The 22,607-nt window shown below is 44.8% G+C and overlaps 2 protein-coding genes across 2 annotated transcripts in view; one reads left to right on the forward strand and one right to left on the reverse strand.

Moving 5' to 3' along the window:
• Positions 1 to 9,967, reverse strand: part of chordc1b (cysteine and histidine rich domain containing 1b) — a 29,072-nt gene extending 19,105 nt beyond the window's left edge. Inside the window, exons 1-6 of the mRNA XM_036968122.2 lie at positions 9,727 to 9,967; positions 7,664 to 7,713; positions 7,126 to 7,182; positions 4,681 to 4,841; positions 2,401 to 2,504; positions 388 to 517 (exon numbers count right to left, since the gene is read on the reverse strand). Of these exons, the coding sequence (XP_036824017.2) occupies positions 388 to 517; positions 2,401 to 2,504; positions 4,681 to 4,841; positions 7,126 to 7,182; positions 7,664 to 7,713; positions 9,727 to 9,790 (566 nt within the window). The 5' untranslated portion in view covers positions 9,791 to 9,967. The remainder of the gene's footprint in view (positions 1 to 387; positions 518 to 2,400; positions 2,505 to 4,680; positions 4,842 to 7,125; positions 7,183 to 7,663; positions 7,714 to 9,726) is intronic.
• A 3,974-nt stretch (positions 9,968 to 13,941) lies between these two features.
• fat3b (FAT atypical cadherin 3b) overlaps positions 13,942 to 22,607 on the forward strand; it is a 297,423-nt gene continuing 288,757 nt past the window's right edge. The window contains exon 1 of the mRNA XM_090226225.1: positions 13,942 to 14,136. Coding sequence (XP_090082351.1) covers positions 13,942 to 14,136 — 195 coding nt within the window. The remainder of the gene's footprint in view (positions 14,137 to 22,607) is intronic.

The following is a 22,607-nucleotide window of genomic DNA, read 5'->3' on the forward strand; positions in this document are numbered from 1 at the left end:
AAGCACAGCTAGTCATTAGCTAGCAAGCACAGCTAGTCATTAGCTAGCAAGCACAGCTAGTCATTATCTACATTTAGTCATTGGCTAGTAAGAATAGCTAGTCATTAGCTTACAATCACAGTAGTCATTAGATAGCTAGTTATTAGCGAGCAAGGACAACTAGTCATTAGCTAGCAAGCACATCTAGCCATTAGCTAGCAAGCACATCTAGCCATTAGCTACATTTAGTCATTAGCTAGTAAGAATAGCTAGTCATTAGCTTACAATCACAGTAGTCATTAGATAGCTAGTTATTAGTGAGCAAGCACATCTAGCCATTAGCTAGCAAGCATAGCTGTAGACAGAAGATGATGTACTCTTTGTGGCGTGTGTCAGTTGTATACGTACCCTTCATGGAAGATGGGTACTCCAGCGTGGAAGAGACATAGTTGGTCATTGCTGGCAGGGCCCTCAAAGCTTCGGGCACAGCCTCCATTCTTACACAGTGTCCCTACCTTCACCACATCATCATCCTCATCTAGAGAACAGACAAAAACTAGTTACTGTCCTGTCCTGAGGTAATGAAGACTAGTTACTGTCCTGTCCTGATGTAATGAAGACTAGTTACTGTCATGTTCTGTACTGAGGTAATGAAGACTAGTTACTGTCATGTTCTGTACTGATGTAATGAAGACTAGTTACTGTCATGTCCTGTCCTGAGGTAATGAAGACTAGTTACTGTCATGTTCTGTCCTGATGTAATGAAGACTAGTTACTGTCCTGAGGTAATGAAGACTAGTTATTGTCATGTTCTGTCCTGATGTAATGAAGACTAGTTACTGTCCTGAGGTAATGAAGACTAGTTACTGTCATGTTCTGTCCTGAGGTAATGAAGACTAGTTACTGTCCTGAGGTAATGAAGACTAGTTACTGTCATGTTCTGTCCGGATGTAATGAAGACTAGTTACTATCATGTCCTGTCCTGGGGTAATGAAGACTAGTTACTGTCATGTTCTGTACTGAGGTAATGAAGACTAGTTACTGTCATGTCCTGTACTGAGGTAATGAAGACTAGTTACTGTCATGTTCTGTCCTGAGGTAATGAAGACTAGTTACTGTCCTGAGGTAATGAAGACTAGTTACTGTCATGTCCTGTACTGAGGTAATGAAGACTGGTTACTGTCATGTCCTGTCCTGAGGTAATGAAGACTAGTTACTGTCATGTTCTGTACTGAGGTAATGAAGACTAGTTACTGTCATGTCCTGTACTGAGGTAATGAAGACTAGTTACTATCATGTCCTGTCCTGAGGTAATGAAGACTAGTTACTGTCATGTTCTGTACTGAGGTAATGAAGACTAGTTACTGTCATGTTCTGTACTGAGGTAATGAAGACTAGTTACTGTCCTGAGGTAATGAAGACTAGTTACTGTCATGTCCTGTACTGAGGTAATGAAGACTAGTTACAGTCATGTCCTGTCCTGAGGTAATGAAGACTAGTTACTGTCATGTCCTGTACTGAGGTAATGAAGACTAGTTACTGTCATGTCCTGTCCTGAGGTAATGAAGACTAGTTACTGTCATGTCCTGTCCTGAGGTAATGAAGACTAGTTACTGTCATGTCCTGTCCTGAGGTAATGAAGACTAGTTACTGTCATGTCCTGTACTGAGGTAATGAAGACTAGTTACTGTCATGTCCTGTCCTGAGGTAATGAAGACTAGTTACTGTCATGTCCTGTACTGAGGTAATGAAGACTAGTTACTGTCATGTCCTGTCCTGAGGTAATGAAGACTAGTTACTGTCATGTCCTGTACTGAGGTAATGAAGACTAGTTACTGTCATGTCCTGTCCTGAGGTAATGAAGACTAGTTACTGTCATGTCCTGTACTGAGGTAATGAAGACTAGTTACTGTCATGTCCTGTACTGAGGTAATGAAGACTAGTTACTATCATGTCCTGTCCTGAGGTAATGAAGACTAGTTACTGTCATGTCCTGTACTGAGGTAATGAAGACTAGTTACTGTCATGTCCTGTCCTGAGGTAATGAAGACTAGTTACTATCATGTCCTGTCCTGAGGTAATGAAGACTAGTTACTGTCATGTCCTGTACTGAGGTAATGAAGACTAGTTACTGTCATGTCCTGTCCTGAGGTAATGAAGACTAGTTACTGTCATGTCCTGTCCTGAGGTAATGAAGACTAGTTACTGTCATGTCCTGTACTGAGGTAATGAAGACTAGTTACTATCATGTCCTGTCCTGAGGTAATGAAGACTAGTTACTGTCATGTCCTGTACTGAGGTAATGAAGACTAGTTACTGTCATGTCCTGTGGTTATCTCTGAGGCGAGGAGAAGATGAGAGGAAAAGCGAGGAGAAGGAGAGGATGCTGAAATGAGAAAGGAGGAGGGGTTGTGTCCCTACTTGTCTTGTCAGTAAGATTGTCCTCAGACAGCTTCAGTTTCTCCAGAGCCTGTCTCAGAGAGGGAGAGATCTTCTGCTGTAGTCTGACCACTGGCTCATCTGGACTGGAAACAACAACATAAACATCAACAAACAATAACAACAACAAACATCAACAATAACAACTAAGAGTTGCAATGTGACTACATAATGAATGTCCCGATGTCACCGCAAAATAAAACACCAGGAGGGCTTTGAAGAGCCTGACATCTAACCCCTGAACTACCTGGGTCTGCGTATGGACTCCAGGGGTTTGGGAGCAGAGATGGTGAACTCTAACCCCTGACCTACCTGGGTCTGCGTATGGACTCCAGGGGTTTGGACGCAGAGATGGTGAACTCTAACCCCTGAACTACCTGGGTCTGCGTATGGACTCCAGGGGTTTGGGAGCAGAGATGGTGAACTCTAACCCCTGAACTACCTGGGTCTGCGTATGGACTCCAGGGGTTTGGACGCAGAGATGGTGAACTCTAACCCCTGAACTACCTGGGTCTGCGTATGGACTCCAGGGGTATGGACGCAGAGATGGTGAACTCTAACCCCTGACCTACCTGGGTCTGCGTATGGACTCCAGGGGTTTGGACGCAGAGATGGTGAACTCTAACCCCTGACCTACCTGGGTCTGCGTATGGACTCCAGGGGTTTGGACGCAGAGATGGTGAACTCTAACCCCTGACCTACCTGGGTCTGCGTATGGACTCCAGGGGTTTGGACGCAGAGATGGTGAACTCTAACCCCTGACCTACCTGGGTCTGCGTATGGACTCCAGGGGTTTGGACGGAGAGATGGTGAACTCTAACCCCTGAACTACCTGGGTCTGCGTATGGACTCCAGGGGTTTGGGAGCAGAGATGGTGAACTCTAACCCCTGAACTACCTGGGTCTGCGTATGGACTCCAGGGGTTTGGGAGCAGAGATGGTGAACTCTAACCCCTGACCTACCTGGGTCTGCGTATGGACTCCAGGGGTTTGGGAGCAGAGATGGTGAACTCTAACCCCTGACCTACCTGGGTCTGCGTATGGACTCCAGGGGTTTGGGAGCAGAGATGGTGAACTCTAACCCCTGACCTACCTGGGTCTGCGTATGGACTCCAGGGGTTTGGGAGCAGAGATGGTGAACTCTAACCTCTGACCTACCTGGGTCTGCGTATGGACTCCAGGGGTTTGGGAGCAGAGATGGTGAACTCTAACCCCTGACCTACCTGGGTCTGCGTATGGACTCCAGGGGTTTGGGAGCAGAGATGGTGAACTCTAACCCCTGACCTACCTGGGTCTGCGTATGGACTCCAGGGGTTTGGGAGCAGAGATGGTGAACTCTAACCCCTGAACTACCTGGGTCTGCGTATGGACTCCAGGGGTTTGGGAGCAGAGATGGTGAACTCTAACCCCTGAACTACCTGGGTCTGCGTATGGACTCCAGGGGTTTGGGAGCAGAGATGGTGAACTCTAACCCCTGACCTACCTGGGTCTGCGTATGGACTCCAGGGGTTTGGGAGCAGAGATGGTGAACTCTAACCCCTGACCTACCTGGGTCTGCGTATGGACTCCAGGGGTTTGGGAGCAGAGATGGTGAACTCTAACCCCTGACCTACCTGGGTCTGCGTATGGACTCCAGGGGTTTGGGAGCAGAGATGGTGAACTCTAACCCCTGACCTACCTGGGTCTGCGTATGGACTCCAGGGGTTTGGGAGCAGAGATGGTGAACTCTAACCCCTGACCTACCTGGGTCTGCGTATGGACTCCAGGGGTTTGTGAGCAGAGATGGTGAACTCTAACCCCTGACCTACCTGGGTCTGCGTATGGACTCCAGGGGTTTGGACGCAGAGATGGTGAACTCTAACCCCTGACCTACCTGGGTCTGCGTATGGACTCCAGGGGTTTGGACGCAGAGATGGTGAACTCTAACCCCTGACCTACCTGGGTCTGCGTATGGACTCCAGGGGTTTGGACGCAGAGATGGTGAACTCTAACCCCTGACCTACCTGGGTCTGCGTATGGACTCCAGGGGTTTGGGAGCAGAGATGGTGAACTCTAACCCCTGACCTACCTGGGTCTGCGTATGGACTCCAGGGGTTTGTGAGCAGAGATGGTGAACTCTAACCCCTGACCTACCTGGGTCTGCGTATGGACTCCAGGGGTTTGGACGCAGAGATGGTGAACTCTAACCCCTGACCTACCTGGGTCTGCGTATGGACTCCAGGGGTTTGGGAGCAGAGATGGTGAACTCTAACCCCTGACCTACCTGGGTCTGCGTATGGACTCCAGGGGTTTGGGAGCAGAGATGGTGAACTCGCTGAACTTTGGTTTGAGGTCCTCAGCTCTCTCCTTGTCTTCCGATGATGTCACGTCTGGTTTCACAGGCTCAGGAGGCTTCTCCTGGTTGTGGGGACCTTTGGTGCAGCCCTGCACACACACACACACACACACACACAGTATAGTTACTACCTAACCCTAAAACCCTGACAAACACAGCAGTAAACTAACCCTCGTGTAAAACAGTGTGCTGGCTTAGCATATAGTCTCCCTGAACCTGCCTCTGACTGGGCTTCAGGTGAACAAGGGTCCCTGTACCTCACTCTCATGACAGCCCGTTTGACAACCTACAAAATAAAATAGATCCTATTGGACCATTGGCAACATTTAAAGCTAGCTGTGGAGTGAGACTAAGGTAAGCTCTGATCTCCGTTACATCCAGACATAGCCCATCCCTCTGTCAAATGCAGTGCCCTTCATAAGGAATTAGGTATGTTGAAAATATTTCAGTGTTCAGAAAATAAATAAAAACATCTGGATATCAGGAGAGTCATTTTTGGGTGTCAACTTCCTTGCTTGCGCGACGAAAGAGCGAGAGAGAGAGCGAGAGAGAGAGAGCGCGTGCCCTCTGCTTGTGGGTGAGAGGCTAGAGAGGAGCAGGGGCCGGCGTGTGACACAGTCTGTGGCAGGGATGGAGAGAGAGAGAGAGAAAGTAGCCGAACCGACGGGCTAGTTAGAAAAGTCACTGCCATAGGTTATCCGTCATACCATCTGGTAGTGCCTGTCATGACTGCATCAAATCGTTGTAAAGAAGGTAGCTGGCTACAAAGCTAGTTAGCTAGCTACACAGCTAGCTAGCCAGGCTACACAGCTAGCTAGCCAGGCTACACAGCTAGCTAGCTAGCTAGCTAGCTAGCTACACAGCTAGCTAGCAAGGCTAATCGAGGCTATGTTGCTGCACTGCCCTTGTCAACAACAACTCCATTCATATGAAACAGTAGCCTACCTGTCGGTTGACCATGTCACCCTACTCATTTAGCTCATTTAACTCCATCATTATTATGCCATGTTTAACTGGTTAGAAAACTCCCTCTTTATTAGATCAACACATGGAACCTCTTGACTGTAGTGGTGCTGACTGTAGTGGTGCTGACTGTAGTGGCGCTGACTGTAGACTGTAGTGGTGTAGACTGTAGTGGTGCTGACTGTAGACTGTAGTGGTGCTGACTGTAGTGGTGTTGACTGTAGACTGTAGTGTAGACTGTAGTGGTGCTGACTGTAGAGGTGCTGACTGTAGTGGTGTTGACTGTAGACTGTAGTGTAGACTGTAGTGGTGCTGACTGTAGTGGTGCTGACTGTAGTGATGCTGACTGTAGACTGTAGTGTAGACTGTAGTGGTGCTGACTGTAGAGGTGCTGACTGTAGACTGTAGTGGTGCTGACTGTAGACTGTAGTGGTGCTGACTGTAGTGGTGCTGACTGTAGTGGTGTAGACTGTAGTGGTGCTGACTATAGTGGTGCTGACTGTAGTGGTGCTGACTGTAGTGGTGCTGACTGTAGTGGTGCTGACTGTAGTGGTGCTGACTGTAGTGATGCTGACTGTAGACTGTAGTGGTGCTGACTGTAGTGGTGCTGACTGTAGTGGTGCTGACTGTAGTGGTGCTGACTGTAGTGGTGCTGACTGTAGTGGTGCTGACTGTAGTGGTGTAGACTGTAGTGGTGCTGACTGTAGTGGTGCTGACTGTAGTGGTGCTGACTGTAGTGGTGCTGACTGTAGTGGTGCTGACTGTAGTGGTGCTGACTGTAGTGGTGTAGACTGTAGTGGTGCTGACTGTAGTGGTGCTGACTGTAGTGGTGCTGACTGTAGTGGTGCTGACTGTAGTGGTGCTGACTGTAGACTGTAGTGGTGCTGACTGTAGTGGTGCTGACTGTAGTGATGCTGACTGTAGACTGTAGTGGTGCTGACTGTAGTGGTGCTGACTGTAGTGGTGCTGACTGTAGTGGTGCTGACTGTAGACTGTAGTGGTGCTGACTGTAGTGGTGCTGACTGTAGTGGTGCTGACTGTAGTGGTGCTGACTGTAGCGGTGCTGACTGTAGCGGTGCAGACTGTAGCGGTGTAGACTGTAGCGGTGTAGACTGTAGCGGTGTAGACTGTAGCGGTGTAGACTGTAGCGGTGTAGACTGTAGCGGTGTAGACTGTAGCGGTGTAGACTGTAGCGGTGTAGACTGTAGTGGTGTTGACTGTAGTGGTGTTGACTGTAGTGGTGCTGACTGTAGACTGTGCTGGTGTAGACTGTAGTGGTGCTTTGATACACATGGCTATGTAGCAATGTCAACATAGATAATGTAATGACATTACAAACACCACTTACTGCTGGGATAACCTGGTAGCCATTCTGTCGTCGTTGTCATGACAACAAAAATGTTAACTTACAGCAATGCTGAGGAAGTCAGAGAAGTCTGTGGTTCTCCTCTTACAGCACGACCAACCCTGGAGAGGAGACAGACAGAAGGTTGTCAGAGAAAGACTAGCCCTGGAGAGGAGACAGACAGGAGGTTGTCCGAGAGAGAGACCAGCCCTGGAGAGGAGGCAGACAGAAGGTTGTCAGAGAGAGAGACCAGCCCTGGAGAGGAGGCAGACAGAAGGTTGTCAGAGAGAGATCAGCCCTGGAGAGACAGACAGAAGGTTGTCAGAGAGAGACCAACCCTGAAGAGACAGACAGGAGGTTGTCAGAGAGAGACCAGCCATGGAGAGGAGACAGACAGGAGGTTGTCAGAGAGAGACCAACCCTGAAGAGGAGACAGGGGGTTGTCAGAGAGAAACCAACCCTGGAGAGGACACAGAAAGAAAGTTGTCAGAGAGAGACCAGCCCTGAATAGACAGACAGGAGGTTTTCAGAGAGAGACCAGCCCTGGAGAGGAGACAGGAGGTTGTCAGAGAGAGAGAGTGAGTATGCGTGTATTCCTTTTACCTTCAGTGCATCATGGAACACAGGAACTCCAGGGTGGTGGGTACAGGCATCTAATGAGGGAGACAGAGAGGGAGGGAGACAGAGAGAGAGCGAGACAGAGAGGGAGACAGAGACAGAGAGGGAGACAGAGAGAGAGGGAGACAGAGAGAGAGGGAGAGAGAGAGAGACAGAGGGAGACAGAGAGAGAGGGAGACAGAGAGAGAGGGAGACAGAGCGAGAGCCTCATTACTTCCTTATTTCATTTGCACACGCTGTATACAGATTTTCTATTGTGTTATTGACTGTACGTTTGTTTATCCCGTGTGTAACTCTGTGATGTTGTTTTTGTCGCACTGCTTTGCTTTATCTTGGCCAGGTCGCAGTTGGAAATCAGAACTTGTTCTCAACTGACTTACCTGGTTAAATAAAGGTGAAATAAAAAAAACAACATGAAAACGGTAGGCTCTCCCTCCCTCAGTTATACACATCAACAACAACAAGATCAACAACTAATGCTAGCCAGAGCAAGATGAGCTAAAATCTAACGAAGGAACTTTAGATGAACCCTCTCAAACAGTTTCAGCTAGTTGGCTGTCAGAATTGCACTGATAAAGAATGGGGAAGCACCCAAGCTAACTGGCTAGAGCTGGCTAGCCAACTACTTCCAGACACAAATGAGAAAACACCTCACTGACTATTTTACTTGCCGTAGCAGAGCTGGTTATCTAGAGCGTTCATAACTAACCGTACTTTTTTTTGCCTGCGTTTACTGTGCTATTCAGCCGGAGTTAAGGCATTTGTAAATTCATCAGTTATTCTGCACTCTGGCACACTCAGACGAGAGATTCCAGACCGAATTTACAAATGCAAGAGATATGCTAACTGGGTAACTTAACAGCCGTTCAACTTCTTGCTAGCTTACCAAATGATAACTGCATCTCTAGTTGTGTAACGTTATAGCCCCCGGAAGGAAAACAATAGGACAGGGGAAAGTCACATTCACTCCTCCAAATGGCATGACATCCTTCTAGCAGTTAGCTAGCTAACGCTGAATTTTTCCCTACACGTATGGAATTTACTTTTCTTTTGTAATTTTTTTTTTCTCTCCTAGTCCAGTTGGTGGCGACAACAAAGCTAGAGTGTAGTTCGACATAAAAAAGAAGAAGAGTCACACGTCATCACGTAGAGTCAGCACGACGTATTCTAATCTTATTTTTGAATATTCGATGAGGGTTGTTGACGTCAGCCGCACGTAATTCAACATATAGATGCTATGCTTACTAGCCTCAACTATGAATATGTGTAGCCATCTGCCGATATAAAGTGTTTGTTTTTAAATCAAAATTGCCGGGGTGTCACTTGTCCTACTTAAATCCGAACACTAGTAACAATTTAAGCATTAAGAAACTTTAATTCGATTAAATACAACCTCACGTAGCGAATAAGCCCTACATACAACAATTCCTGGTTTGGGTGGACGAAATGGGCCACATGCTGGAGGGAGACATATTTCGGCCGCATCTCGTCCTCGATACGTGGTGTTGAATCCGTACAGTAACGTTAGTGCTTTGAAAACTGCATCGAAGTGTCGGCGCTTCGCGATCAAATCACCCCGTCACTAATGAAATGATAACGATAGTCCCCTAAACGGGTATTCACATTTAATAAAGAGAGTACTTGTTAACGTCGCTAGCAACAGTAGCTACTAGAGACCTACGAGGTAGTAGCTAACGTTAGCTACTGTACTGTAACGCTGCTAGCTAAAAATCAAAACATTCACATGAGCCAAATACAACAGGTGTAGACTACATTTAAATACTTACATAGGAGCCCTTCCCACTGATTCAGAGTTTAAAAATACATATGAACAAATTCAAATAGCAAGAAGAGGAATAAACTACAGGGTGTAATTTACAGGGGGACAGATCAATGGGCAGGGTAAAATGACTAGGCATCACGTTTGATATTGTTCAACGTGTTAGCTAGTTGTAATAGTACAGATGAATAAATGCTTTTATCACCAAACTGAGCATGTTGCTTTATGTAGTTTCAAGTTAACGCTAGGCTAACGTTGGCTAGCTTACCCTCAGGGTTGTTGTCCGCCTCAAAACGTTGACCACATCCTTTGTTGTAACACAGAAGCGACATTGGTACTAACAACAAGTTACATCAAACCCCACTGTAAACGGATAAACCGATGAATTAAAGATGTTGAGGATAAAAGATGTGCTGGAACTAGTAGCCTAACAACTTATCCGTGCATCCGTTCTCCGATACTTCCGGAAATGACCGATGTGACTCGGGAAACATCGACGACCGCTTCGTTCAATGTCAAGAAATCTTGGCGGTGCGCTTCTTTCTGATCAAGTGACAGTATTGAAGTAAGTAGCCTGTCATTCTGTCCGTTTAATGTTAAACCATTTTGGCAGTTACACTCTGACAATACAATGCTTGTGAACTATTCTCAGCTTTAAACTACCAAATAAAGAAACAGCAAAATAGGCTCGCTATTGCTATTGTACTAGTCTTATATGGTTTGCGAGCCTACTAAGCATTGCTAGCGAGTGCCTCAAATGGGGAATAATCATCAGAACATCATAATTCTACCTACTACTGATACACTATTTATACAAAAGTATGAGGACACCACTTCACATTAGTGGATTCTGCTATTTCAGCCACACCCGTTGCTGGCAGATTGTATACAATCGAAACACACAGCCATGCAATCTCCATAGACAAACATTGTCAGTAGAATGGCCTTACTGAAGAGCTCAGTGACTTTCAGAGTGGCACCGTCATAGGATGCCACCTTTCCAACAAGTAATTTCATCACGTCTGCCCTGCTAGAGCTGCCCTACAGTCAACTGTAAGTGCTGTGATTGTGAATGTCTAGGCACAACAATGTTTCAGCCCTTAAAGTGGTCGGCCACACAAGCTCACAGAACAGGACAACGCATAGTGCGTAAAAATCATCTGTCCTTTGTTGCAACACTAAATACTGAGTACCAAACTACCTCTGGAAGCAACATCAGCACAACAACTGTTTGTTGGGAGCTTCATGAAATGGGTTTCCATGGCTGAGCAGCCGCACACAAGGCTAAGATCACCATGTGCAATGCCAAGCGTCATCTGGAGTGGTGTAAAAATCGCTGCTATTGGACTCTGCAGCAGTGGAAACGTTCTCTGGAGTGATGAATTACGCTTCACCATCCGGCAGTCAAAAGGATTCATCTGGGTTTAGTGGATGCCAGGAGAAAGCTACCCACCCCAATGCATAGTGCCAACTGTAACGTTTGGTGGAGGAGGAATGATGGTCCGGGAATTTTTTTTCAAGGTTCGGGCTCCTTAGTTCCAGTGAAGGGAAATCTTAACGCTACAGCATACATTGACAATCTAGACGTGTCTGTGCTTCCAACTTTGTGGCAACAGTTTGGGAAGGTCCTTTCCTGTTTCAGCATGACAATGCCCCTGTGCACAAAGCACAGTGCCCAACCTGAATGGAAGCAAGTCCCTGCAGCAATGTTCCAACATCTAGCGGAAAGCCTTCCCAGAAGAGTGGAGGCTGTTATAGCAGCAATGTTCCAACATCTAGTGGAAAGCCTTCCCAGAAGACTGGAGGCTGTTATAGCAGCAATGTTCCAACATCTAGTGGAAAGCCTTCCCAGAAGAGTGGAGGCTGATTTAGAAGCAATGGGGGAACAACTCCATATTAATGCCCATGATTTTGGAATGAGATATTTGACAGGCAGGTGTCCACATACTTTTGGTAATGTAGTGTACGTGCCTGTGTGGGGAGCAACCTTAGTTCCGCGGCAGGGGGATCTGTGTGCGCGCACTGCGTGCCCCCGGGTGGTCAACATCAATGCCTACTCAACCAACACAACATGACTCAACTGGAGAAAGAGAGAGAGACAGAAAGAGAGAGAGAGTCTGTTTAGCTCTCTCTGTGCCTCCGTCGTGTGTTTCGCCACTCGCCAGTCCTATAGGATATGTTGAAGCGCGCACTCTAAAGATAATTTGCTTGGATTTTTCCCCTCATCCCGAATGTAAGAAATTCTCTCTTTCTCTCTTTCATTTAGGTTTTCCCAGCAATTGTCTAGAGGGGGCTAAATGTGGCTGCCACAGTTTCTGGGATGTTTGAATTGTTTGCATTATTGCATTCTCCTATAGGCTAAAGTTTTGTTTCTGTGTGAAGTTGTGATAGCCGTGCATTTCAGTTAATCAATGTGTGTGCTTTCGTGGTCCGGGTGGAGGTCCAATATAAGTGAGTTCATCTGAAAAGGCTAAATTACAACTATTGGTGGAATTAGAATATGACCAGTGGTGTAATCGGGAGGTATAAGTAGCCTGACACAGTTGGATAATATCTCGCGCTAATAACTAATAACAGTGGGAGGGATGTGTCCTGATGATCTCGAGCCTCACTGATCCAGGAAAGAAGGTCGCGCACGGGACTGGCCGGGACGGGTGATGCATGAAGAAAAAAATCTATCGGAATTCCATCATTGATTCTACACAAATAGATTTGCGACACTGTTGGTTCATTGGACAATAATGTGACATTGGTTCCATGCATCTGTTTAGCAACCTCTTGTATTGATCTGTGAGAAGAAAAATCAACATTTGCATAGCTATTGTGTGTCGTGCTGTGTAGTGCATTAGCCAATGAAGGGACATCTATAATAATGCTATACTGTGAATGTACTTTAGTGACAGGAATCTTTTTGTTTTGACACATTTTATTCTATATGCCACGAGAGACAGAGAGAGAGAGGGAGACAGAGAGAGAGAGACAGAGACAGAGAGAGAGAGACAGAGAGAGAGAGACAGAGACAGAGAGAGAGAGAGAGAGGGAGAGAGAGAGGGAGAGAGAGAGAGAGGGGGAGAGAGAGAGAGACAGAGACAGAGAGAGAGAGAGAGAGGGAGAGAGAGAGAGAGAGAGAGAGAGAGAGAGAACACTACATTATAAATTCATGAAGCAATGTCACACTACAAAAAGTGAATCTGAAAACATAGCATAGTGAGATTCCTTCAAATTACAACCAGGGCTTCTTCCCTGGGCTTCTTCCTTTCTTAATGGCACCCCTTTCCCTAAACTGTGCACTACTTTAGAGCATATATCTATCTATCTATCTATCTATCTATCTATCTATCTATCTATCTATCTATCTATCTATCTATCTATCTATCTATCTATCTATCTATCTATCAATCTATCTACGTATATATCTATCTATCTATCTATCTATCTATCTATCTATCTATCTATCTATCTATCTATCTATCTATCTATCTATCTATCTATCTATCTATCTATCTATTGTATTAAGAAGCCATTTGATTGTTTGAAAGCAAAGAATAGAAGGATGTATGTACGCTCCACTGAACTGAACAGTGAGTGGTGATGTCCCCCAGTGATTTGAGTGCACATGTGTTTTAAACAGTAATTATTATTTTAGTATTTATGGTAACATTAATTCAGGTCACTATTTATAAAAGACAATTTGTTATCATTTTCTTAAATGTAGGTAACAATTAATATCTATTTTTAGTTCTGGGTGTTTTGAGATTAACAACAGTTGGAGGTAACAACAATCAGTTCTGGGTCAATACCAGTATGTCTATTACGTTGAGATACACACAATCTCCATTGAGCTTTCTTTTTAATCCAAGACTAGGCGTAATCTATATGTGGGAAACGACCATTTAAGAGTCTTTTGATACAATATATTTTCATTGCTCCAGGCAAGCTACATCACATTGCACCTCACGTATTGGACAACAGTATTTGAAGGTGACCCAAGTCTGGTAACAGGTGAATATTTTAGCGAACAGTGAGGCAGGGAAGTAAAACCAGGGGCACTGACATGATAAGAAAACAGACTAAACACCAGTTCTCTAGGATTAACCCACTTGTAACGTGGCTCATATAGAGAGGATGGCACCAGTAGGATTAACCCACTTGTAACGTGGCTCATATAGAGAGGATGGCACCAGTAGGATTAACCCACTTGTAACGTGGCTCATATAGAGAGGATGGCACCAGTAGGATTAACCCACTTGTAACGTGGCTCATATAGAGAGGATGGCACCAGTAGGATTAACCCACTTGTAACGTGGCTCATATAGAGAGGATGGCACCAGTAGGATTAACCCACTTGTAACGTGGCTCATATAGAGAGGATGGCACCAGTAGGATTAACCCACTTGTAACGTGGCTCATATCGCAATAATATTTAAACAATGATCTTCCTCCTCTCTCTCTGTTTCCAGGTTGACTGAGTGATGGGATGGCGATGACAGTGAACCCTCGGGGCATCATACAGACTTCTCCTTCTCTTCCTCGCTCCGCCCAACTCCTCCTCCTCCTCCTGCACCTTCTGCTCCTGCACCTCCTGCTCCTGCACCACCTCTCCGACGGGGTCCAGGCCCAGCTCAGCTCCTCTGTGTTGTCATTCACCCAGGCTTCCTACAACGTTTCAGTCTATGAGGTAGGTAGATGAAGCTTACAGAATAGGACCAGTAGTCAGAAGGTTGTTGGTTTGAAGCCCTGGCCCGGGTAATAGCTGGGAGAGATGAACTGATTACCCTAACCCACCCCAACCTCCATGCTCTAACAGAGCCCCACAACAACCCCCCATGCTCTAACAGAGCCCCACCCCAACCCCCCATGCTCTAACAGAGCCCCAGCCCACATGCTCTAACAGAGCCCCCACCCCAACCCCCATGCTCTAACAGAGCCCCACCCCCCATGCTCTAAAAAAGCCCCACCCCAACCCTCCATGCTCTAACAGAGCCCCCACCCCAATCCCCCATGCTCTAACAGAGCCCCACCCCAACCCCCCATGTTCTAACTGAGCCCCACCCCAACCCCACATGCTCTAACAGAGCCCCACCCCAACTCCCCATGCTCTAACAGAGCCCCACCCCAACCCCCAATGCTCTAACAGAGCCCCACCCCAACCCCCAATGCTCTAACAGAGCCCCTCCCCAACTCTAGAAGAGTAGTACATGCCAGCCTGTTGCCCATAGAACTGTTTAGAGGGGCCTCCTGCGGTGCCACTCCATAGAACTGTTAGAGGGGCCTCTTGCGGTGCCACTCCATAGAACTGTTTAGAGGGGCCTCCTGCGGCGCCACTCCATAGAACTGTTTAGAGGGGCCTCCTGCGATGCCACTCCATAGAACTGTTTAGAGGGGCCTCCTGCGGTACCACTCCATAGAACTGTTTAGAGGGGCCTCCTGCGGCACCACTCCATAGAACTGTTTAGAGGGGCCTCCTGCGGCGCCACTCCATAGAACTGTTTAGAGGGGCCTCCTGCGGCGCCACTCCATAGAACTGTTTAGAGGGGCCTCCTGCGGTGCCACTCTGAATGATGCAATAAAGGCAGAAGATTCTATTGGTCTCTCCAGTATCTTAGAAAACGTCTGAAATTCATATAGCTAGAAGAGTTTGTGCATGACCAAAGCATGTGTAAAAAAAAGTATCAGGAGCCTGCTTTACATCGGTCACAAGTGGGATCTATTTCTGTTCTCAGCTTGGATCATTTTTTTACTTTTTACCAATGCAGCCGATGGACAATTTAAAATTGAATAACAACATGCCTTAGACATATGGATATAGAATGTATTCTCTGAAGCATACTCTGACAAATAATGTCATTTTGAAAGTTGTTCACCTAAATCATCTTCCCATTGGCTATTTTAAGAGAGTTTCAACGATTCCAGATTGTTTGAGTTTAGTAACGTATAGACCAAACTAATACCCCCCCCCCTTTGATATAAGGGTTCACTTTAAAACTGGAGTCTAGAAATGAGGTAGTTGGGCATGATGGGAAGTAACTAGAGTGTGAAGATACAAAACTACGCAGTTGTAGATACCTAAAAGAAATGGGATCTAGGAATATTGTACCAACTGTTCAAAAGGTGCTAAATCCAATGAACACGTCGTTCCGTGAAGAGATCCCTTTTCCAGCCCAGATATGAAACGCCCGGTCTAATAATGATGGGGAGAATGTATGGTTCTTTAATAATGGGGAAGAAGTTGAAAATTCACTGAGACCAAACGATGGCCTGAACTGTTTCCAGATTTTCCAGAGAATGTTTCACAACAGGGTTTTTTAAATGTATTTTGAAACAGGATCAGCTAGTTTAGAGCAGAGTAAGTCAGCTGGAAGAGGTGGGGACACAGGATGAGATCTCCAAGGTCAACCATTAGAAGACCAGCTAGTTTAGAGCAGAGTAAGTCAGCTGGAAGAGGTGGGGACACAGGATGAGATCTCCAAGGTCAACCATTAGAAGACCAGCTAGTTTAGAGCAGAGTAAGTCAGCTGGAAGAGGTGGGGACACAGGACGAGATCTCCAAGGTCAACCATTAGAAGACCAGCTAGTTTAGAGCAGAGTAAGTCAGCTGGAAGAGGTGGGGACACAGGATGAGATCTCCAAGGTCAACCATTAGAAGACCAGCTAGTTTAGAGCAGAGTAAGTCAGCTGGAGGAGGTGGGGACACAGGATGAGATCTCCAAGGTCAACCATTAGAAGACCAGCTAGTTTAGAGCAGAGTAAGTCAGCTGGAGGAGGTGGGGACACAGGATGAGATCTCCAAGGTCAACCATTAGAAGACCAGCTAGTTTAGAGCAGAGTAAGTCAGCTGGAAGAGGTGGGGACACAGGATGAGATCTCCAAGGTCAACCATTAGAAGACCAGCTAGTTTAGAGCAGAGTAAGTCAGCTGGAAGAGGTGGGGACACAGGATGAGATCTCCAAGGTCAACCATTAGAAGACCAGCTAGTTTAGAGCAGAGTAAGGCAGCTTGAGGAGGTGGGGACACAGGATGAGATCTTCAAGGTCAACCATTTTGGGGACTCTAACATCGGGGCTTTCTGTCATCCAATATAGAATGATTCTTATATTAGTTGCCCAGTAATAACTATAATAATAATAATAATGATAATAATAATAATAATAATAATAATAATAATAATAATAATGATAATAATATTGAAAGTGTATAGGCATTCCTCCTCCTCTTCTGAGGAGGAGTAGCGAGAAGGATCTGAGGACCAATGCGCAGCGTGGTAAGTGTCCATAACGTTTATTTAAAGACAAACTGAACACTACAAAACAATAAACGTGAAACGAACGAAACCAAAACAGAACCGTGTGGCAACAAACACCCACGAAACACAAGTGGGAAAAGGCTACCTAAGTATGATTCTCAATCAGAGACAACTAACGACACCTGCCTCTGATTGAGAACCATACTAGGCCGAACACAGAAACCTAAACATAGAAAAACGAACATAGACTGCCCACCCCAACTCACGCCCTGACCAGACTAAACAAAGACCTAACAGAGGAATAAAGGTCAGAACGTGACAGAAAGTTAGGAAGTGGTAGTCTGCACTGGGGACGATCTGCAATACGCTCGTAACCAAGGTTGTTTTTTTGTTGTTCCAGATAAAAAACAGTTTATCTATGGAGATGAAAAAAAGGTTTTGTCAGAAAAATAGAAATACATTTAAGTAAGTATAAACGTTTAGGTAATACAGCGCCTTGGGAAAGTGTTCAGAACCCTTGACTTTTTACACATTTTGTTATTTTAAAATGGATTCAATAGTTTTTTCCCCCTCATCAATCTACACACAATACCACATAATGACAAACCATGTTTTTTTTCTCTTAAAAATATACTTATGTAAATGACACATTGACATAAGTATTCAGACCCTTTACTCAGTACTTTGTTGAAGCACCTTTGGCAGCGATTAGAGCCTTACGTTTTTCTTGGGTATGACACTACAAGCTTGACAAACCTGTTTTGGAGGTGTTTCTCCCATTCTTCTCTGCAGATGCTTTCAAGCTCTGTCAGGTTGGATGGGGAGCGTTGCTTCACAGCTATTTTCAGGTTTCTCCAGAGATGTTCGATCGGGTTCAAGTCCGGGCTCTGGCAGGGTCACTCAAGGACATTCAGAGACTTGTCCCGAAGCCACTCCTGCATTGTCTTGGCTGTGTGTTTCGGGTCAATGTCCTGTTGGAAAGTGAACCTTCACCCCAGTCTGAGGTCCAGAGCGCTCTGAAGCAGGTTTTCATGAAGGATCTCTCTGTACTTTGCTCTGTTCATCTTTGCCTCGATCCTGACCAGTCTCCCAGTCCCTGCCGCTGAAAAACATCCCCACAGCATGATGCTGCCACCACTATGCTTCACCGTAGGGATGGTGCCAGGTTTCCTCCAGATGTGACACTTTGCATTCAGGCCAAAGAGTTCAATCTTGGTTTCATCAGACCAGAGAATCTTGTTTCTCATGGTCTGAGAGTCTTTAGGTGCCTTTTGGCAAACTCCAAGCAGGCTGTCATGTTCCTTTTACTGAGGAGCGACTTCCGTCTGGCCACTCTACCATAATGGCCTGATTGGTAGAGTCCTGCAGAGATGGTTTTCCTTCTGGAAGTTTCTCCCATCTCCACAGTGGAACTCTGGAGCTCTGTCAGATTGACCATTGGGTTCTTGGCCACCTCCCCGACCAAGGCCCTTCTCCCCTGATTTCTCAGTTTGGCCGGCTCTAGGGAGAGTTTTGGTGGTTCCAAACCTCGTCCATTTAAGAATAACGGAGGCCACTGTGTTATTGGGGACTTCAATGCTGCAGACATTTTTTGGTACCCTTCCCCAAGATCTATGCCTCGACACAATCCTGTCTCGGAACTCTCCGGACAATTCCTTCGCCATCATGGCTTGGTTTTTGCTCTGACATGCACTGTCAACTGTTAGAAGTTATACAGACAGGTGTGTGCCTTTCCAAATCATTTCCAAACAATTTAATTTACCACAGATGGACTCCAAGTTGTAAAAACATCTCAAGGATGATCAATGGAAACAGGATTCACAAGAGCTCAATTTAGAGTCTCATAGCAAAGGGTCTGAATACTTATGTAAATAAGGTATTTCAGTTTTTGTTTGTGTGCAAAAATGTCTCAAAACCTATTTTCACTTTGTCATTGTGGGGTATTGTGATGTCATTATGGGGTATTGTGATGTCATTATGGGGTATTGCGTGTAGATTGCTGAGGATTCGTTTGTATTTAACCCATTTTAGAATAAGTCTGTAACGTAACAAAATGTGGAAAATGTCAAGGGTTATGAATACTTTCCGAAATAATTTTAACAGTGTTAATTCTTCTGCCAAAAGACAGAGAAAGTAAATCCCAGCGTTCAAGATCCTGTTTCAGGCGGAGAGTCAGGAGAGGGACATTGGCTTTATCTTTGAAATCGATTCAATTTCAATTTCTGTGTACTCACTACGAAGCTCACATGACCAAATCGAGCTCCGTACTCTATAGCCTTGCGCCTCCCAAATCTGGTAACAATGCGGAAGGCGCTGTATAGCTCTGTATTGACATGATTGGTTGACGGTAGGTGGGGGCGGTACATCCTGTAGAAAACACAAACTCACTTCCTTGACAACAATTCTACACTGCTCCATGAAGCGCAAGGAGTATGAATGTCCTGACTTCTGTTGAGGTTTATCCCCGTAAATGCTAGACATCAGATTAACATTGCGCCCAGATGCACAGCGCACTTCTTCCAGAATGTGCTCTCTCTCCCGCCAAATTGTTTCATAACTTCATTGTGTGAATTGTTTGTGTTTGATTGTTAGTGTACATGTATCACCAGTAGTATATTTACCATTAATTCCTATCATTTCTAATCTACTATGTTTATCACTATGGTTACGGTAATTTCTGTTAATTAATCAATATTAGTATTCCAGTCTTTTACCCTTCTCATTGTCGGACAGGACACATTACTTGCAGAGTGCACAATCTATTCTACACTTGTAAGAAACAAGTTTTGGTTTATTTCATTCCATTTCTGAGTTTTGTCAATTTAGTCGTTGTCTTATTTGGAGCGCTCCTGTCAATGTTGAGTAAGGACACACACCTGATTACACATAGAAGTAGTCCTATAGGCTACCTGGCCTGTGCATAAATGTAGGCATATAAATGTGTCCATTTGGGGATATCTGATAGTTTTTCTGATTGGATTAACACACCACCACTAATGACCTGTGGAGCTTCTCAAAGTAATGTTTTCTTCACCTCAAAACGGCAAGCAAACAAAGTCTGTTTTTACATCAATTGAGAATTACAATAGTTCCTCAATGTACATGAACAATCTTTCCAGCTCGCTCCCACAAAATGTCATGCTCTGATCTAGTGGGAATGTCATCAAATAGGCCTACCTGATTAGTTCTTATCAAATCAAATGTATTTACAAAGCCCTTCTTACATCAGCTGATATCTCAAAGTGCTGTACAGAAACCCAGCCTAAAACCCCAAACAGAAAGCAATGCAGGTGTAGAAGCACGGTGGCTAGGAAAAACTCCCTAGAAAGGCCAGAACCTAGGAAGAAACCTAGAGAGGAACCAGGCTATGAGGGGTGGCCAGTCCTCTTCTGGCTATGCCGGGTGGAGATTATAACAGATCAGTGCTTGACTTGGACTGAAATAGGTTCCGGTACTCATTTTGGGTGCTGGTACTGTTTATATTTAGGTGCAGGAGCTCCTCAATACTTTTGATCTAATATTCTGTAAGAGGAACAGGAGCTCAAGCAGTAGAACATTTGAGGTGCCACCCAAGTCAAGCACTGCTCCTTATCCCTTGAGCAAATAGCCTACAGCTGTCTGTTTTCCGAGCTCACGTTCTGCCCCTGAACAAGGCAGGTAACCCACTGTTCCCCAGTAGGCCGTCATTGTAAATAAGAATTTGTTCTTAACTGACTTGCCTCGTTAAATAAAAGGTCAAATAAAATAAAACAACTCTTAAGGGCTCAGAAATTTTCATACAATTTTGCAAGTTCGCTAGAGCTTCTAGCCAGACCTAAGTTAAAAGTTGATACAATGTTTGAAGTTGGTTGCAGACAGGCCATGTTGGTTGCAGACAGGCCATGTTGGTTGCAGACAGGCCATGTGTAGTCGATGTGATTTATAGGAGATTTATTTTTATCAGGATATTTTCTACCTGCAGGCTGCAATGTTGTAATTTTTTTCATTTGAATGTAGGCTATTTTTACATAGTTGGAAATAGAAGTTACTTTTTAGGTTTCTCATTTTCATTTAGATTTGGATAGAATGTAGATTAACGACATTACCATGATTTAGAGATAGGAAGACATTATCGAAATGTAACGAAACTGTTTCACAAAAAAATGTTCAAATGAAAAAACATAACTGACATTGGTAGAAATGGTAAGATAAATTGACATTCCACATGAGAAATGTTGCGACTCCTCCTGTAGCCTATTACCGACAACTTCAGGAGAGTAATAGCAGGATCTGCGAAAAGCCAGCAGGAGCTGGAGGAGAATAGATGCGTCAGGTTAAGTTTTTTTTTCTTCTGGTTATCTAGATCTCTGGTGCCCTCTTGAGGCATTTGTCTTATTTCGTCAAACCGTAAGCTTAAAGCATCAAACAAGCTCAATGCTCATTGTTGATTTCATTAAACACATAAGGTGTGTCTATAAATGGAAAAACACACTGTTAAAATGTTTGACCAATAAATTGGTGGAAAGACTAAGATTTGTTTTAGTTGGGGAAAGACACACACAGCATGATGTTAAAGGATAAGCAGTCCGTTCACTCTGATATAATAAGCAGTATGTCCCAGTCATAAGAATACAAAAACACAACCATTAAGCATTTCCCAATCGAAATGTACAACTATTACTTCCCATTGCAAAAAAAAAACATTTCACATTTAGCACACAAAATAACCGGTGATCTAAAGTTTAAAGTGGAACTGTGTCACGGGCGTCCTCCTCTTCATCTGAAGAGGAGAGGCGAGAAGGTTCGGAGGACCAAAATGCGGCATGGTATATGTTCATGATGAATATTTAATAAAAGAAAACACTGAATACAAACTATACAAAAACAATAAACAAATAACGACCGTGACGCTAATGAGACCTGTGCTGAACACAAGCAATCAACATAGACAATCACCCACAAAACCCAACACAAAACAGGCTACCTAAATATGGTTCCCAATCAGAGACAATGACTAACACCTGCCTCTGATTGAGAACCATATCAGGCCCAAACACAGAAACAGACAAACTAGACATCCAACATAGAATGCCCACTCAGATCACACCCTGACCAAACAAAACATAGAAACATACAAAGCAAACTATGGTCAGGGTGTGACAAACTGACAGCGTTTTAACTAAATTGCAGATATGAAACAAACAATCATAATACCAGTCCTAAATATCATATTCCCAGTTTATGCTACAAAACCAACTTTATAAGAGGTTTTAAAAATAGTTTATATTTGACTTAACATTCCATGATGTACACTAAGGGATTGTTGGCAGAATAGATGGATGCAGTTCAATGCATGATTAATATAATTCACCAATTCATTGTTTGCTGCCTCCATTTGGGATACACTGTTTAAGTTTCAATGACTCAATCTTCTGGACAAATGTAACTAAGGCTGGGAATGTCAATCCAATCAAACTAGCAATGATCACAAGTCAGTCATAACGTGGCTAATAGGGTAGCGTATCTATTTATGTAGCAAGCTAAAAATACAGAGCCTAACGTTAGCTAGAGAGCTATCTAGCTGCTAGGAGGAGATCATGTCATGCCATTGGAGGAGGACCCTAACGTTAACTAGCTAGCTGCTAGGAGGAGATCATGTCATGCCATTGGAGGAGGACCCTAAACGTTAACTAGCTAGCTGCTAGGAGGAGAACATGTCATGCCATTGGAGGAGGACCCTAACGTTAACTAGCTAGCTGCTAGGAGGAGATCATGTCATGCCATTGGAGGAGGACCCTAACGTTAACTAGCTAGCTGCTAGGAGGAGATCATGTCATGCCATTGGAGGAGGACCCTAAACGTTAACTAGCTAGCTGCTAGGAGAAGATCATGTCATGCCATTGGAGGAGGATCCTAACGTTAACTAG

Source organism: Oncorhynchus mykiss, chromosome 29, assembly GCF_057628025.1.
Source record: "Oncorhynchus mykiss isolate SJ-2025 chromosome 29, ASM5762802v1, whole genome shotgun sequence".
NCBI classification, from domain to species: Eukaryota; Metazoa; Chordata; class Actinopteri; order Salmoniformes; family Salmonidae; genus Oncorhynchus; species Oncorhynchus mykiss.